The sequence below is a fragment of the Emys orbicularis genome, chromosome 5 (assembly GCF_028017835.1).
Source record: "Emys orbicularis isolate rEmyOrb1 chromosome 5, rEmyOrb1.hap1, whole genome shotgun sequence".
In the NCBI taxonomy this organism is placed as follows: domain Eukaryota; kingdom Metazoa; phylum Chordata; order Testudines; family Emydidae; genus Emys; species Emys orbicularis.
The window spans coordinates 21,069,342-21,088,241 of NC_088687.1; the positions used below are offsets into that span (position 1 = coordinate 21,069,342).

At 41.8% G+C, this 18,900-nt stretch overlaps 1 protein-coding gene across 1 annotated transcript in view; it reads right to left on the reverse strand.

The window, feature by feature from the left end:
- Positions 1–18,900, reverse strand: part of PDLIM5 (PDZ and LIM domain 5) — a 201,529-nt gene that overhangs the window by 128,694 nt on the left and 53,935 nt on the right. The window contains exon 3 of the mRNA XM_065404810.1: positions 16,078–16,229. Within this exon, the coding sequence (XP_065260882.1) occupies positions 16,078–16,229 (152 nt within the window). The remainder of the gene's footprint in view (positions 1–16,077; positions 16,230–18,900) is intronic.

Here is an 18,900-nt window from a genome sequence, read left to right on the forward strand (position 1 = left end):
GAAGCACTATGCGGTCCCACCAGTCCGTGCTTGTTTCACGGGCCCAGAATCGCCGTTCAACAACATCCATATGCCCCATTGCCACCGTGATGTCCTCGGCACTGGGTGTCGTGGTTTCAGACAGGCGTGTGCTACTCTCGGAGTTCAGGTCCTCACCCCGCTGCCGTAGCCTCCTCGCCTCATTTCTCTCTATCTGCCTCTGGGAAAGGTCGATGATGAGCTGCGATGCGTTGACAATGGCCACAACTGCAGCGATGGTCGCAGCGGGATCCATGCTCGCAGTGCTGTGGCGTCCGCGCTGTCACTGACCAGAAAAGTGCGCGAACTGATTTCCCGCCGGCGCTTTCAGGGAGGGAGGGCGGGAGTGATGGTTGGATGATGACAGTTACCCAAAACCACCCTCGACACATTTTTCCCCCCAGCAGGCATTGGGGGCTCGACCCAGAATTCCAATGGGCAGCGGGGACTGCGGGAACTGTGGGATAGCTGCCCACAGTGCACCGCTTCCAATGTCGATGCTTGCCCCGTTAGTGTGGACTGACAAAGTCGAATTACTGTCCTTAGTGTGGACACACACGTTCGACTTTGTAATATCGATTCCACATATTCGATTTAACTAAAATCGAACTACTCTCGTAGTGTAGACATACCCTAAGAGACAGTCACTGTGAACCTCAAACATCTAAACAATACCAGTATTAGTACATATTTTTGTTTGTATCCAATGAAAAAAGTGTTCCAAACAACAGGAATGTAAAAGCAACCTCAAAAAACAAACAAAACCGACTCCAGCGGTATGTAATCTGGAGAGAGTTACTGAGCAGTGGTCACAATACTACTAACACTAGTTACTATCACAATTAAGTTAGATATTTTTATATTACATTTCAACTTGCAAGTTGGCTCTTTCCACAAATATATCCATGTGGAGTACATCAGATGATTCCCTATAGTCCACAATGATATTATCCCAACACAGCTTTTTTCTGAAACACAGCTGAAAGTTATTTGAATTTGCAGAAAGTTATTTCAACTAAAATGAAGTTTATCATTAACATGCCTTTATATAGTTCTCACTCTGCACTTAGAATACAGTAAGGCCTGATCCTCAAGTGGAGTAAGTCAGTGGAACTCCACTGAAGTTAGTGGAGTATGCCAATTCACATCAGCTGAGGATCTGTCCCAATTTCGCAGAGGTTCCCTATTTGGCATAAAATATTAGAAATTAGTTATAACGTGGTTTATTCCTGTCTACAGCGCAAACAAACATTTTAAAAGGAAGTTGGAGAACAACTATATTTACTTGGTGCTTCACCATGCTTTTAGTGTAGACAGACCTTTAAGTGAACAATTAAAATAATTATCCTAAAATTAGTATTTAAGGCTATCACTAATTTTCTCACAAGCTCTCATTAGTTTTCAACTAGCAATACTACTGTTCAGCTCTCATCAAGCTGCTTGCATGACACTGTGATGCTCTGTACCTCGGGGGAACACCCTACACCCACATGTTCATCTTTATAAAATAATTGTATGGTATCCAATGCAAAATTTGTCATGTTGGGTGTCTTCAGAAGGCTCGTAATGCACTGAGTATGGTTGTTATAGTGATGTTATAGTAATTGTTATAGTAATGTTATAGGTTACAATTTCATTATATATATATTAGTGTATGTATCCTCATGGCTTAAAGCAAGCCCATGCAAAAACTCTCCAAGAGCAGAGAGGCAGTTCACACCTCATCAGGGCGTGGATGGGACAAACCCAGCCCAGCCTCACAGGAACAATGGACACTGGCTTAGGCAGCAACAAAAGAATCTGTTAGACCCTGGAGGGAGTCACCCCCTTCCTTTGGGCAGTTTGGGACTGTGATGAGGTAATGCTCACCTGACTGGGGGGCGGGGCGGGGGGGCGCAAAGCCAAGAGGGAAGAAAGGACATGATAAAAGGGAGACATTTTGCCATGTTCTCTCTCTTCTACCTACATCTACAGACACCACCACTGCCAAGCGACTGAAACGCTGATCAAAGGGGAGAGCCTGACTGAAAAGCCAGCCTGCGGTGAGAAGCATCTACATTTTTAAGGACATTGAAAGTGTTAAGATCAGCTTAGAATATGTTTTGCTTTTATTTCATTTGGCCATATCTGACTTGTTATGCTTTGACTTATAAAAGTAGATTTAAATGATTATAGTTAATAAATCTGTTTGGTTTGAAGTGTGTCAGGGACGCCCCTTGGGAGAACAGCTTGGTACATATCAATTTCTTTGTTAAATTGACAAACTTATATAAGCTTGCAGTGTCCAGCGGGCATAACTGGACACTGCAAGACGGAGGTTCCTAGGGTTGTCTCTGGGACCGGAGATATTGGCTAGTGTCATTCGCTTGCAGGTAGCTGGGAGCAGCTTACATGCCAGAGGCTGTGCGTGAACAGCCCAGGAGTGGGGGTTCTCACAGCAGTGCAGGAGAAGGCTGGCTCCCAGAGTCAAGGATTGGGGTGACCTAGCAGATCACTGGTCCAGACAACGCCAGAGGGGAAGTTACAGACACCCCTTAGGGGAACATCCGAGCACCCCTCCACACCATGTAAAAAAATAACTTTCTTCCTCCTCGGGTTCTGAGAAACCAGCTTAATGAGTTTACAGTTTTGTTTGTCGTGTTTGTGTACACGTGTGCATTGAAGAATGGCAACTCATGGGGGGGAGGGTCATGTGACCCTCCCCAAACATCGGGGGGGGGGGGGAAGAGCAAGGCCAGCAGCCGATGGGGCCAGAGCCAGAAGGGAAGAGGCGGGGCCAGAGCTTCTCCTCTTCTGGCTACGCTGCCCAGCTGCACTCTCCCACTTCCAGGCAGCCTCTGGCCACACTGCCTGGGAGGGGGATGCTGCCTGGCACAGTGCAAGGCAACTCAGCTCGGCGCAGCAGGACAGAGCCCCCCCCTCCCCAGGTAACGTGCTGGGATGGGGCAGCAGCACTCTCAAGTCCCAGGCAACTTCCAGCCACACTGCCTGGCACGGTGCAGCGCAGCGGGACAGACAGACACACATATCTGCCCCAGGTAACATGGGATGGGGACAGCGTGGGGGCCCCAGGCGGGGAGGAGTCATGTGAGTTGAGGCCACGTGCCCCCCCTTTGGCTGGTGCCCCCTTTGTGTCCCTCCCCACTAGTCACCAGTTTCATGATCATCCATCTCTTGTGAGAATAATGTCCTTTGTCTAGGTCCAGCTCTTGTGAAAGTTCTGTCTTTTGTGTTCTCAACACTTTCCCATTGACAATTTTATTCCTCCAGTGAAGTGTGACTGTCATGGGAGGTCATGGTTGCAGATGGAGAAGTGATCTCAGTTAGCGAAGGCCAGCTCCAAGGAGGACTCTGAATATCAGGGCACAAACCTAGAACTGGATTTTATTCAAGGAGGAGCTAGTGCAGACAGCTTAACAGTGGAGTAATATATTCACAGGCTGCTAGATTCTTAAACTTAGTTACTTTAACATGGCTTGTTTGTTTTCACTTGTAGTGAAAAGTTTGAAACTAGTAGCGATAACCATTTAGTCATCAAAACTAAATACACTAAATAGTTAACAGCTGCAGTATCAAATGAATAGGACTAAAAGCATACACTATATTGGACAGAAACATACTACTCCAGGCAACTTCTGCATCCCATTTATCTACCTGAGGGGGACAAGTTCTTTAAACTACTGAAATGAAAGCACTGCTCCTATGGCATGCCAATCACTAACTGGTTCTGCATTTGAGAAGAGATTTTTTCTAAGTAAATACAACATAGATGGATTTAACTCTGTCCAAAATTATTTCTAATCAGTGACTACTATGGTTTATCCTATCAGAATAGTATGTGTGTGAGGAACCCTTAGAAGCAAAACCATTAATCTGTCTAAATTACTGTGACTCGGGTTTTTCTAAAATCACTCTTTAGACTTCCTTTTTAAATCTCCAGAGATGCATCAAAGAGATGAATGATTCAAGACTTGTTCCTTTCGTTCACTCATTCTTTCTTTTACCCCATACAACCAGTCTGGTATTTTCACAGCCCCACTACCATCAGTCACTGAAACAGCTAGATGAAAACATAATATATTCCTAAGTACAGTAAAGTTAAGTGTGTACATTAATTTAGAAGTTGGATGGAAAGTTTTACAGTTCTGTTAACATTCTTCTCACAGTTTGTGGTACTCAGCGTTTTCCATAGACTCACATTCTATTTCTCCTTTTTCTTCAGTTTAACTCACCCTGCAGCACAGTATCTTCTACATACTTTTATACTCTATCAGTGGTTCCCAAACTTTAAAAAAAGTTGTTAAGTCAATTGATGGAACATTAAGCTCCCAGGCAACAGTTTGGGCATCCCTACTCTACATCTTTTGCGCCTTTAAAGATTAACGCAGTACCCTGGACATTTCATAACACAATGTGACATTTCATGAGCTGGTACCACTTTCCTCATTCCCACTCCCTCTTATTGTTTGGCAGACATGCAGAAATATCCCATCAAACTGCTGACCTTTCATTTCAACTCCTCCCCCGACATCCCACCCCTTTAATTTTTATCCTACTAAGTCTCCTTTTGAACCGAACTGCAAGCCTTTGGTTTGTCAAGTTCACTTAGCGGCAGCATGTCTTGTGGTTTTTCAAATTGCTAGTTAGTACGAAGCAAACACTGTTCACCACAAAATATATTTTAATCCCAGCTGGAAGCAAGAACTGTGCCCTTCCATTTATTTAGTTTGCTGATCAGACTTTCTATGTCTCAGCATTGTCAGCAAAACCCGTTTGGCTGTTGAACTAAATGGCATTAACATCAGATCGCACCTCAAGGGAAACATGCATAAACTCATGCACTAGGACACTTTAGCATGCAAAAAAACAAAAACAAAAAGACACACCCCCACACACACCCCCCACAAAAAAATCTTCAGCTTTTTAATTAGCCTTGTATCCTTGTAACTGGTGTTTTATCCCAGATCACTTAACTTTAGAACTAGGCAGAATCTGATAGATAAAAGATAAGAAAATTCAAGTACCTGGGTTATACTGAATAAAGAAAAAACAAAAGCCTGTGGACTTTAGAAAACCCACTGGGACAGAAAAAGTCTGTTTCATATAAGGCAAGATCCTGAGGTTCATCAAATCAGCTATTGATCTGTGCCACAGTACATCGATAAAAAAGAACTATTCTTCAGTCACATGACAGTCAAGGATTTTGCTTGGCTTTTTAAACCATAGCAATCTATGCTCAGAGAAGGAAAGATGTTTCTGTGGCTGAGATCTGGTCTATGCTACAGACTTATATAAATACATTGCAGGGATGTGAAAAATCCACACCTGAGTGACCGTAGTTATACCAAATTAACCCCCTGTGTAGACAATGCTAAGTCAGTAGGAGATTCTCTCCCGCCAACATACCTACTGCCTCTCGTGGAAGTGGATTAACTAAACTGATGGGAGAGCTCTCTCGTTGGCTTAGAGCATCTTCATTCCAATGCAGCATTTTACGTTTAGACTTGCCCTTAGATTCTTCTGCAATATGCAGAAGGCAGACTAAAAGCTATTTTGCAACCAACATACAGATTAAAATTTTTTATTAAAGCTAATGTTAAAAAAAATTATATAATACATAGGTTGGGGAAAGCGTGTCTGTACATCTGGCTATAGTGCTTAGATTATCCACAAATACAAAGTTTGTTACATAGGTACATAGAGTACAGAATCAGCAATAACCCAAATTTAGGTGAATAGATTTAACAATACAGTTTAGATATTAGAAAATGAATACTCGGGTACATCACTCATGAAAAGTTGTGCAGATATTTGGTTGTGGAAAGCAAAATATATCAGTGAGTGGAGATTGTCCCTCAGTAATTGAGAATTAGGTAGGTTGTCCATTTAGAAAATACAATCCATGAAGCAAGTATTTCAGTTACTTTCCTGACTGCACTTCTCATCAGCACTCCAGGTCATCCCTCCTGGTATTGCCGACGTCCGGTGATGGGTTCTACGTAGATGTCCCTTGACCAATACCCCAGACTGACCTTGTCCCCATGTCCTCCGATACATCCCCAGCCTGTCCGACTCCGTTCCTATACCCAACCCCCACTAATGCTCCTAATCTCTCAGCAAGCAAGTGAGGTAGCTTCCCCCTTGTCATGGACTCTGGCAGACAGAACATTGAGCATACAAAAAAAAAAAAAAAAGAAGATAGCCTCTCTGCTCCAGTTTCTGGTACTCAGCACTATAGCGCCCCCCAGAAACTAGCAGAAGCAATTTCAGGAAAAGTCCAGCTCAGCCCCCAAGTCCTGGACTCTAGAGCATATTCTGTATGGACAGTCTTTGGAGAATTTTGGTGACAAACCCCTAATGAACATATGCAAACGGTGATTTTCAGAGAGACAGCAAAAGGCACTCTTTAATTTCAGGTTCCTGCTCCAAAACACAGAATAACTAAAGCTTCCCAATTAAACACAAGAATTTAACATTGGCAATACTTTTTCTCCTAAACCTTATTTTCAGAAATGGCTGAACTGTTTTTGTTGAAACATTCCATAAAAGCCTGCGGCAGACACTCAGCATGGAAAATTTCAGCCTTAATGGTTAAAGTAAAACAGGCAGTGCTGCCAGTTCTAGTTATAATAAAGTTATCATCCTCAACGCACAATGGCAATGTTTAAATTTTATAAGACGTCTTTGGCAATTCTATTCTTCAGTTGATTTATTTTGCAGAATTAGCTTTGACACTCGGTGCTTAATCCAACACCCAACATCCTTCCACTTAAGTCAAAAGAATGATGTTGGATACTGGATTTAGATCAGGATACTAGTGACTGAGGGAGAGATTCACAAGACTGCCAGATGGAACCTCTAGATCCTTTCCTGGGACTGCCAGCAACTTGCTGTGTGACCTACAACAAATCCTTTAATATCTCTGTTCCTCTGCTTAACCTTCACTGTAAAGAAAAATCTCCTTTGAAGTAAGAGGTATTATCTAATTAATTAATGTTTATGAAGAGCTCTTAAGTCTTTGGACGAATAGGGCTACAAGTGCAAAGTATTAAGTATTATAATGAAAGGTGGTTTCCAGGAAAGGCTGGCAGAGAAGATATTAGCCATGCACTGTTAAACTAAACAAAACAAAACCCCCCACAAACTTGCAGATGATGCTCACAACTGAATTCTTGTCTGAAACAAGGTAGACTGTCTCTTATTTTCTATAGGTAAGTAAGTGCACAAGCAAAACAATTTTTTATAAACTTTAACAGTAATTAAAACTAAAGAAAGAATTCCTATGTATGGGAAGGGAAGATGACTAGTAAACCAAAGTTGGATAAAAGCAAGAGTACCTCTCATCATAAGTTTCTTAAAAGATTACCCTTATGCAGCTCTCGGGGAAAAAAATCCCTACACAGTAGCCTAAAACTCAAACCTGAGAGTCGATGATGGTTAAACCTCCCACAGTGAAATGCATATTGTTAATAGTTGCAATCTGTTCAATAGCTTGTTTTCTTTCATATGTTCTTTTATGTTGCTTATTAAATTTGCTCAACCTGTCAGTATTTCTCAGCTGTTAAGGGTCCTTTCACACCATTCTATGACAGGGTAGCTTTTGAACACTTTAGAAACTTAAGACTTCAGTTTCCCAACACACTGTTGTATTAAAAAAAACAAACAAAAAACAAAAACAGAGAGACTACCAGAGAAGCAAAAGGGGACAAAGAACAGATTATCTTGTGCAGCCTTGGACAAGTCACTTCGTCTCACTGGGCCTCAGTTCCCCATCTGTAAATTGGAGATACCACTTCCTCTCCCCCAGCCCTTGTCTATATCATTTATTTAGATTGTAAACTTTTCTGGGCAAGAAATGTCTCTTATTGTGCATTTGCCTAGCAGAATGGGACAAACAACAACAACAACAAATTCAGAGTACTCATAAGGTCTTACTCAGCAGCAAAGGACCCTACTTGAAATGAGGTGGAATTGGAATTGTTTCCTTATCTATCATGGTTCAAATCATTGGACTGGCCAGATGGAGAACCACCATTTTAGCTGTGACTGCTGGTGCCAAAGATGCTGTAACAATAGGCCTTTTTCTTAGGCGTGGCAGGATTTGGATAATGTTCTCTTGCTATGCCTTGGTTACAAAGAGAACCTGAAAATATCAAAGAAGAGAAGTCCAGTAGGAAAAAGTCCCAGACCTGTCAATTTCCAGTTCTCGCGTGAGGCATGTGATACCTGGTGTTTTTCTTAAAACTCCAACTGCTGGAATTAGAGCTCTTGAGAATATCAGCTTTAAAAAAACAAACAAACAAACACACACAAACAAACAAACACACAAACAAACAAACAAAAAATCTAGTTTTGATGGGTTGTGGGGGAAAAGGCTTGAAAACGAAGCAAGCATCCACTCAGAACAAGGTCCCAGCCTCACCATGAGAGCAGCACATAGTTAAAACTAAGTTTTATCATTAAATGTTACTTTAATAGTTTAATTAACCCAAAAGTGAGGTAGGCACCTCACAGTACAGCTATTGGACACCATGCCTGCCCTGAGGAGCTTACATTCTAAGTACAGACTTGACACAGTGGAGAATGGGTTAAAAAGACAATCGGGATTAATAATAATTGGGCCTCTTCAATGGGAGCTGTAGATGCTCAGAATCTCTAAAATCAGACTGTCCTGGCATTCATTTTGTATGAACCAGTGAAGGAGCTGCTAACAGGAGCTTACAGACAAACTGTGCTCAAACAAAGGCAAACCACCACACAGCCTGATTTCGTTGCTTGTGGCTCTTCTAGTGAAACAGACAAAAAGCCATACAAAACTGAACTGATCTTGTTCGCTTGGATGACGAGTTGTTAAGCAGATTCTGGAAAATCACACATACAAAACACACTGGGAGGGGGGACACCACTTCAAAATTCTTGTATATTTTCTTGACTGGAAATATTTTCAATAGGACTATTCACATGCATAAGTGTTTATAAGATCAGGGACTCAGTGGGCAGGACTTATATAAAAGAAGTTCGTTTTTTACTAATGGTACCTTATTCTTTGCATATGGAATCAGTTTCTCTCCCCCACAGAACCAGAACACACATCAAGATAACCATTCTAGGGAGTTAATGTGGGATTTTCACAAGCGCTCACCGGTGGACTAACTGTACTCCCACTGAAGCCAAAGGGAGTACTTTTGAAAACTCCATCCTTAAGCACTATTTTATAGTTAAAGGAAACTCATCCGAAAAGTCACTTCAGCATCTGATCAAGATAAAATTGTAAAACAGCAGAGACTTTTTTGGTGTGCAGCATTGGTGGATACTTGCTACTTCAGAACACTAAACATTACTGGACCACAGAGTCTCTTCTCAATGCCTGTGCGCTTCTATTAATAGTAATGAAATAACAATTTTTTTCCAGAAATTTGACAGATATGACCTCACGTAACGGTAAAATCCAAGTTCTTTACCCTTCTGATTTTTGAGAACTGTAAAAACATGGAGAAAGGATTTTGTAGAAATATTCCCCCCCAAACACATTTAAAATAGAAATTCTGACTAGCTATACACTTCAGTAGCTTACATAATTATTTACTCAAGCTGGAAATACATTAAAAAAGCCAACATCTGTTTTCCATCAGTCTTCATGGGAACCAAGAAAGTACTTTGACTGAAAAATAAAATATTGGGGAGCAAAAGAGCTACAAAGTCTTTGAGAGGAGGGTGAAGAAAGGACACACCCCATAAAAGCATATTTTCAGAACTTACAAAAGGCATTTCACTTTAACAAAATAAAGGATGTGAGGAACAGGACTGCAAGTTCTACAAAAGTCAGTTATTTGAGCCAATTACTACGTGTGGAATCAGCAAAAACAAAATGATATCCCCTAATGAAGAATGCTGGAAATATGCCCTTATGGGACATGCCTTTTAATACATGTTAAAAAATATGTACCTGAGAATACTTTTAATAATATTAGAGATTTACTACTCTGCACATCTGGCAAGTATGAATTCATACAGCTGTACTTAGGAAACCTCCAGGAAAGGATCCCTTTTTAACTGTGACACTTGTAATTCTGATTCCTTCCTAGGATAGCAAACAATTACACATTTGACCAATATATGGTACTATTTTATTCTGAAAAATAAAGTCATTTATTTTCCCTACAGAGGCATACTCTTCTGCAAACATTTGAGTACAAATTGCCAATTGATTGAACTGGTTTTCCACAGAACATAACGAACACTAACCGCACATTTAAAGTCAGCATTAAATAATAAGTTGTTAAATATTTATCTCAAGACTTGAAGAAAGTCCAAATGAGAGAGACACATTAATAACCTTTTCCTAAGGCCTCCCCCCACCATCATGAACCCCAGTCCCACTGACTTCAGAGTCCATGCTAGCAGATCCCAATGCAGGACAAGGCCTTACACTACACATTCTCTGGACATGAACTCGGTCTTCCTGTATGCACAGATAGTGTCTCGCACATGGAGAGTGCTTCAGAATACACATATTACATTAAATTTCATTATTTATGTGCCTTACCAGGTCTACAGTTCACTAGAAAAAAGGACTTGATTTTTCATTTAAGTATGTCTAACCTTAGAAACATGCACCACACAATTGCAATGACAACTCAAAGTTTTGTTATGGTAGTCAAACAGCAGCAGAAGTATTTCTGAAAACAGTAATAAACAGACAGTATTTTCTAAAAAAGCATCAAGTTTCATACTTTATTTACTAGAATCTCTCCTTTGCCTGGCATCCCTTTCTGCATGTCAAAGCCACCATGATTTCAACAGCGTTAAAAAGAAGCAATGAACCACCATCCATAAAGTGCCCTTCCCTACCAGTTGGGCAAGCCACCTCTCTTGCATCATTCAATTCCTCCTAACCTCTCTCCCCCCAGTCAACCCACACACACACACACACACACACACACACAGACCTTCCATCTTGCCTCTGAGGAATGAGGGTGTGGAAAAACATTAACAGCACAAGTGATGCGTTTTAGGAGTTACCATGCTATCTTATTGTAATGTTCTAGTCTCTCCCCCCTCTCTGCTCTGTTTATAAGCCTTACCTCATTGTCTTATAAAATACAGACCGCAACCCTGCACTAAGAACCACACCCCTGAATCCAAGTACTTCAAATAGGACTCCACACAGGCTCAGGGATCAATTCTCTGTGCAGATTTGGAAATTTAAAATTACACTCAAGAACAGGAACTGAGTCTGGGTTTCTCAGAGTTGCCCAATATTTTGGCATTCAAATTAAAAACAGCAACACCAAGGACCAAGGTAACTTTTGAAGATTGCCAGCCCCAAGGAAGACATTCCACTTTGTTGGGTGGATTACACAGACAGTAAGTTATCTCCTCATGAAATATCTAGAGGGTACAAGCAGTTTCATCCTTGGAAGGCTTCCCAACTTCAATTATTTTAAAGATTTAGAAGGATTATATCAACCTGCATCAGCAGACAAGCCAGCTATTGTTAATCTCAGAATAAGCAAACTGTGTAAAATTGTTTCACGTTACAACCAGTAGAATGAAATACAGGAATTGACAGACGTTTATAGATCATTTTATATCATTTAGAATAAACCTATATCCGGAGCCCATTGTCAGTCAATGTTCCCACTAAACATAAAAAAATTCTTGAATTACGAAGTATATTTCAGTCCTTATTCCCCACTCTTTCACCTTACTGATTTCTTTCAACTCAGAATACAGCATATGGACATTACATTCAGAGCACACAGCCATCAGCTTGAGACATGATGCCCCATTCTCCGCACCTACAAAAATACCTTACCACTGATTCCTGTTAACCCTAAAGAAACACTGTCAGCTAAAACAAGTGTTTTCCTCCCTTCCCTCAACACCATTAGATAAAAAAGTGGTTTTGACCTTAACATTCCTCTGTAGTGTCTGAAGTCAAATATTGCAGCATCGTGCTAATCCAGAATACTAGGTCAAAGTGTCTATTTTCATGGTCCAAACTGAGTGAAGAGAAGAAACAACCCAATACCCAAAAACCTCCAAGGAATCTCCTTCCTTGGAGGTTTTTAAGGCCCGGCTTGAGAAAGCCCTGGCTGGGATGATTTAGTTGGGAATTGGTCCTGCTTTGAGCAGGGGGTTGGACTAGATGACCTCCTGAGGTCCCTTCCAACCCTGATATTCTATGATTCTATGAATACATGATGCAAAAAGTATATTCATTTTTGTTTAAAAAAATAACTGTCACCTTTAATAAGCTCAGGGCTTAGTAACAGATAAGAAAATCTTTTACAAGGCCCACATATAACATGACCATAGCTTTTTAACTCCTGTGCAACCATCATGCTCAAAAATCTCTGTTGTTGATCCAATCTTTGGAAAAATATATATACCTATTAAGAGGCCCTTCTATTTTCATTTCAAGGGGGTTCTCAAAGAATGAGGTCCTTTCAACTTGCCAGAACAGGTAGCTAATGCTGAAGAAACATTAAGAATCATACTCCAAAGTTTCACCTGAGAAATACAAGGGTTGGATAGTTTGAACTCAGCATTGAGAAATGTGGAGTTGTTATTAATCAATTTTGTTCATGTTCTAATTAAGCAGGATTGTGCCATTTCAGTTTCTACATTGATAATACAGGGTAGCTCCCATGAGGCGATGGCTGCAGGGGCTGGGTTACTTCTGAGGTGCGCTGACATCTTTGAATTAAAAAGGCAAATATTCTGATAAGAGCCATTAAGAGACCAGCTGTTTGGTACTGGAAGACTCATCCACCCTATTTTTGAGAGTCTCAGAGAATTCCAACTAGTGAAATTCTTTTTCACACAACACACAGTTAACCTGTGGAATTCCTTGCCAGAGGATGTTCTGAAGGCTAAGACTATAACAGGGTTCAAAAAAGAACTAGATAAATTCATGGAGGATAGGTTCATCAATGGCTATTAGCCAGGATGGGCAAGGATGGTGTCCCTAACCTCTGTTTGCCAGAAGCTGTGAATGGGCGACAGGGGGTGGATCACTTGATGATTACCTGTTTTGTTCATTCCCTTTGGGGCACCTGGCGTTGGCCATTGTTGGAAGACAGGAAGGCCAGATGGACCTTTGGTCTGACCCAGTTTGGCCGTTCTTATGAAATGCAAGCCAAAGCATCAGTGGCATAGGCAAGAAACCTCCCCTGGTGCAAAATATAGTTTGATTCCAGTTAGTTGAAGACAGGATGACCCTGAAAGTCAGAACAATGGTAGCTATAGTTCTGGAAATTCCCTTGGGCCTCCATATCTTAGGAGTGGAGAGGCTAGCCCGAGCTTTATCTTCCAGAAAGGCCACTGAAATTAGTGAAGCCAGGTAGATTATCAGTGATTGCAGGAATACCATAGACATTTAGGAACAGCGAAACATTTTGGGAGATTTGTGTCACCAGTACTGCCTCTGATCTACTCCTTGGATACATCATTAATCGATGGCTTCTGAGAACTTCACTTCATAGTTCGGAGTACTGCCTTCTTTTCCTCTGTTTACTTGCTGATACGATTTGAAACACATCATCTTATTCCAGGCATGACAGAGTAGGAATAGGTTTCAGGGTCTGACTAGCACAGGGGTGGGCAAACTACGGCCCACGGGCCAAATCCGGCCCCTCAGGGCTTTGGATCCAGCCCGTGGCACCGCGTCCCTGCAGCCCCCGGGCGGTGAGGCACAGGGCTCCGTGCGTTGCCCTTGCCTCCAGGCACCGCCCCCCGCAGCTCCCATTGGCTGGGAATGGGGAACAGCAGCCAATGGGAGATTCAGGCGAGGGCAGCGCACGCAGAGCCCTCCCCCCCCTTCCCCCAGGGGCCGCAGCGCTGCCCTGGCCCCGGTGCGCACCGCTGCCACCCCAGAGCCACTTGAGGTAAGCAGGGCCGGAGCCCAAACCCCTCCTGCCCCCTGCCCCCCAATTCCCTGCCCTAAGCCCCCTGCCTGCACCTCGCATCCCAACTCCCTGCCCTGAGCCCCTTCGTACATCCCGCACCCCTCCTGCATCCCAACCCCCTGCACCCAGCCCCCGCCGCACCCTGCACCCGAGCCCCCTCCCGCAGTCTTCACTCCTCCTGCACCCCGCCCTGAGCCCCCTCCTGCACTCCGCACCCCTCCTGCACCCAACCTCCTTCCCTGAGCCCCCTCATATACCCCGCACCCCTCCTCTGCCCCAATCCCTTGCCCTGAGCCCCTTCCTGCACACTGCAACCCCTCCCACACCCCACACTCCCTCCCACACCCCAACCCCCTGCCCCGGCCCTGCATACTATTTCCCTACCCAGATGTGGCCCTCGGCCCAAAAAGTTTGCCCACCCCAGACTAGCAGGTACACAAAACAGGAACTATGAAAAAACAGGAGAGAAACCATTGCAGTGTCCTAAGCACCGGAATCTTGGACACAATCTGACTGCTGTTTCTACCTGACACATGATGCGTCAGAATGACATAAGAGTTCAGGACTCCTAATGGAGACTGCCAAAGAAACAATATGTTGTGATAAAAATCATAAAAATTCGGTGTGATATGACAATGCAAACATGCACATTTCAAACAGATGTGTGCGTGCGCGCACCCCCTCCCCCCCATTTTGCTACTCTTGCAAAATTTCTGGAAAGGGATCCAGACTCCGTTAGAGTCCTGAGCTTTCCCTCAAGAAAAACCTTCTCCTTCAACTGAAATTAAGTTCATAATCCAAGAAATACAAAACAGTGAGTATTAGTCCCCAAATCCACTTATATAGTTTCTGGTTATCTTTACTTTACCCCTTGTTCTTACTGTTTGCCCTGGCCATCAACTTCTCAAGCAAAACAGCTTCAGATCCCACATGAATAACATTGTTTTATCAGCTGTCACTTCTTCATAGCCTGCCCTGAGTACTTGTTTAAAAGAGCAAGACTGGACTATTTCCTTTAAAAAGGTTTTATCTTTTTAAAAGATTACATTACTTCACAGGATTAACAGCCTTCCAACTGCAGCTTGTTCAGAAAGCTTTTTACTTGAATGCTCATTGGTATAGACTCACAATATAAACATAAGATTGCAAACATCTGAGAAACCATCTGTAACAGGCTGGCACAGTTTGCCTGAAACATCGTTTGCAGATGCTGATCTAGCTGGGAAATGTTCTGTTGACTCAAAGGCGTTCACTACACTTCTCTTCCTCCCTAAAATTCTTCACTAGTGCTAATAATTGTGGGTCCAATAGTGTCGGTTGCCCTCTAATGTTTTAACTACTGTTGCATCTAACCCCACTCACAGCAGGTCATGTAGGAGACATATTTGTCTCATTGTTGCTGCTAGCACCAGTGGAGTTTTAGGGGGAAAGCGAAGTGTAAACAGAACTGCTGAAACAAGCAGCTTTTTCTCCCAGCCAGACATAAGGGAGGAAGAAGAGGCTCGAGAAAAAGAGAATCTAGGATGTGGGCTGAGCAGTCAGGAGGGAGGAGCTACAGGAGCAGGCAAGCCTGGGAAAACAAAAGTTCAGCTCGTATCCCGTACAGTTAGATATTATTAACAAAACCAAAGCTCCAGGAAGGGGGAGAGTTTCAACTTAACTCAGTGACAACTACAATAGAACGTCAGAGTTATGAACATCCCGGGAATGGAGGTTGTTCGTAACTCTGAAATGTTTAGGTTGTGCTTTCAAAAGTTTACAGTTGAACACTGATTTAATACAGCTTTGAAACTTCATTATGCAGAAGAAAAAGACTGCTTTCAAGCACCTTAATTTAAATGAAACAAGCACAGAAACAATTGCTGCTGATTGTGTACTTCTGGTTCCGAATGAGGTGTGTGGTTGAGCGATCAGTTCGTAACTCTGGTGTTCATAACTGAGGTTCTACTGTATGTCCAACTGCAGGTTAGGAAAGGCAGCCATCTGCTCACATTTGTATCTAACCATTTTCTAGATGCAATGAATACATCTAGGCCTACAATACCATTATCCTTCAATTATAGCCAGCAAATGCATGCATTTAGCTAAATGATTTAGAGGTGTTCTTTCTTAAAACAGCAGATATTAAAGAAAAAAAAAATCTTACCTTTGCAGATTCATGTTCAAGTTGCCTGTACAGGCCTTGATCTTGTTTTGTGCTTCCAGATGAGTCATCCCATCTGTACTTGTCCCATCAATGGTGAGAACCACATCACCTATCCCCACCTGGGCTCTAGCTGCCTTGCCACCATCGTTTAACTGCAATGTCACAAATGCAATGAGTAAGTAGTATTCTTCTATGGGTCATGTTAGCATTCTTTGAATATAAAGTACACACAAGGTTATATGCATATCTACCTACATTTCTTATTCATAAACACACATTACATAGACGGTATAGGCACACACCTCTTACATGAGAGCACCAGCTCGCCGTATAAGGTTATTTATTGTATAACTGAAACCCATCTTTCTGATCAAATAATAAAGAGGACTATTGTCATATTGTCACTGTCTGGCACACCTAGAGATATCTGTTTCACAGAGAGAGGAATTTAGGACTTGAAGACACCCATTCTTAGAAATCAGGGAGCAATTTCTGTTTCAGAATCCCAGGGGAGGGAAAGTGAGGTACACATCTGTGATTGAGAGAAGAGTTGCCCACCAAACAACCACTATCAAGAAGTGGCCTATGTTTGAGAGTCCCCAATTTGTAGACCTTGGGTGATTATTTAAAAAAGAGAGGTAGTATACAGGACAAGACGACAATTACGTGCATTTAAAAAAAATTGTGTTGACACTCCAGCCTCTGCTTGATCCATAAAAACAATACACAGCTCTTTCAAAAAGGGAAATCCCTCACGAATTTAAATTTTTAAATATATGGGGAAATTGTAAGGTTTGACACCTGCAATGGGTCAAGAAAGCCAGTATTAAATACCAACATGTCTGGGGCTAGAAGTACTGCAATACCAACAACACTTAAAATATACACTGGAAGCATTTTTTTAAATTATTCACACGATGTGTGCTGGTATCATGGTACCAAAACTTTTTGTTGATGGAGGGATTAAGGGAGATGTGCCAACTAATCAGATTTGGAATCAACTATCCCAAAAATTGCAGGCCAGCACAACTATTTCCCCCCCCCCCAGTTCAAACTAAAAGGAAACATTGAGAGTGAAAGACAGAATACTAAGTGGCAGTAGATGGGGGTGGGGAAAAGCAGACAAGGGATAAAGAAAACTTGCTCGTTCCAACAACATTTTGAAATTATTATATGCAGCTGAATTGCTATTTGTACAGAAACAAATTTTGCATCATTAATCAAAAGGGGAGTTACAATTCATCAAGAAATTGCTGTGTAGACAAACCTTTTGCTCACACTCCTCCACTAACTGCACAGTATAGTAAGTACCCAAGTTACAGTAAAATATTGGCTGAAGAGCCCATTATATGTGAAGAGAAGTATGAACACACCAGTTATACACTAATCAGGCAAAATTAAGCACAGCTTCCTGCCCATCCTAGCTAGCACTGACAAGCTCTAGCTCCTCACCCAAAACCTGCTGAAAAGCATTACTAATCCCCAGCCTCAAACAGGTGGTGACCGAGAGGTGGCTTCCTTCCCAAGATGTGCCCATTACAAATGATGACTCTTTGCAGGGAGAGGGAGATTGAGACACACCTATGAATGTTTGGCCAAGTCTGATCTCATTAATAGCACTTTTCATTTGTACATTTTGAAATGCTATCGCTGTCTATGTACAGCTCTCAGCCCTAAATACAGAGTCAAACCAGCACATACCTATTTTATAGGTACATTACAGAAGACTAATTATCAGCTGATGGGCAAGGGAAACAGAAAACAACTCAAAAACTGAAAGACCTTAGGAGGAAGGAAACCCTATCCCAAGCTGTGTAATGTTTTTGTTTTGTTTTAAAAGGGCTGCTTTTATAAGTGCAATCGCACCCACACCATATGTTAATGCATGGAAGAAAGAGGATATGGAATTGAAAGAACAGATCAAGCTAGGTACAAAGCCAGCTAACTTCCATAAATCTCTCTCTGAATCCTTGGGTTATTAATTTCAGTGCTGTATTTACAATACGGAGCATGTTTCCACCAAATCTGAATCGCAGCTGTAAAACCAAGTTATATTTTACATTACCAATTATGCTTAATAAAGAGCATACTGTTCACAAACTGCAGAAAGGATCTGAAACAGAAAAGTGAAAATGTCCCACCACTTAGATGTAGAACACCACATATAGCCTGGATAGCTCATTTAATCTAGGACTGGAGAGAGAGAGAGCGAGCGCGTAATCCATCACCTGCTGAGGCCAATCATTGCTGACACCAGCCCCCCCATCAGAAAATCTTTCTTTGGTCCCTCAGAGACTGATTTCATGGCTTGCAGTAAAGATCTAGTCTTTGCCAAACAGGGGTGTTCAGAGAACTTTCTAATATGCACAACAAAATCATGTATCAAATTTCAGATTTAGCCACTGTTTAATTCCTAAAAGACTAAAACAAGTAATTAATAGGGAGGCCAATTTTTTTTTAAATCCAACATAATGCCAATTTTCCCAGAAGTGATAATATTGCTCTAAAATGTGTTCTAAGTCCAAATTTAATAAAAACTAGTTCTTGATTTGGGACCAACTTCAAACATTATAGAAAACATCTTCAGTGCAGTTTTTTTTTTTAATCAAACAAATCAAAAACATCACAACGAAAGCTAAATGTTTGTTTTGCTTTCTTAAAGTTTATATAGTCTACAGGGTACCCTATTCATTTTGCAACATGCAACACACCAAATTTGCAAGAGACGAGTCTCTCCTCATTTCTGTATTGTATGTTTAAAAAAAAAAACCATTTTCCAAGATATATACACTTTATCTAGAAAGAGTCATCTATCAGTGGCAG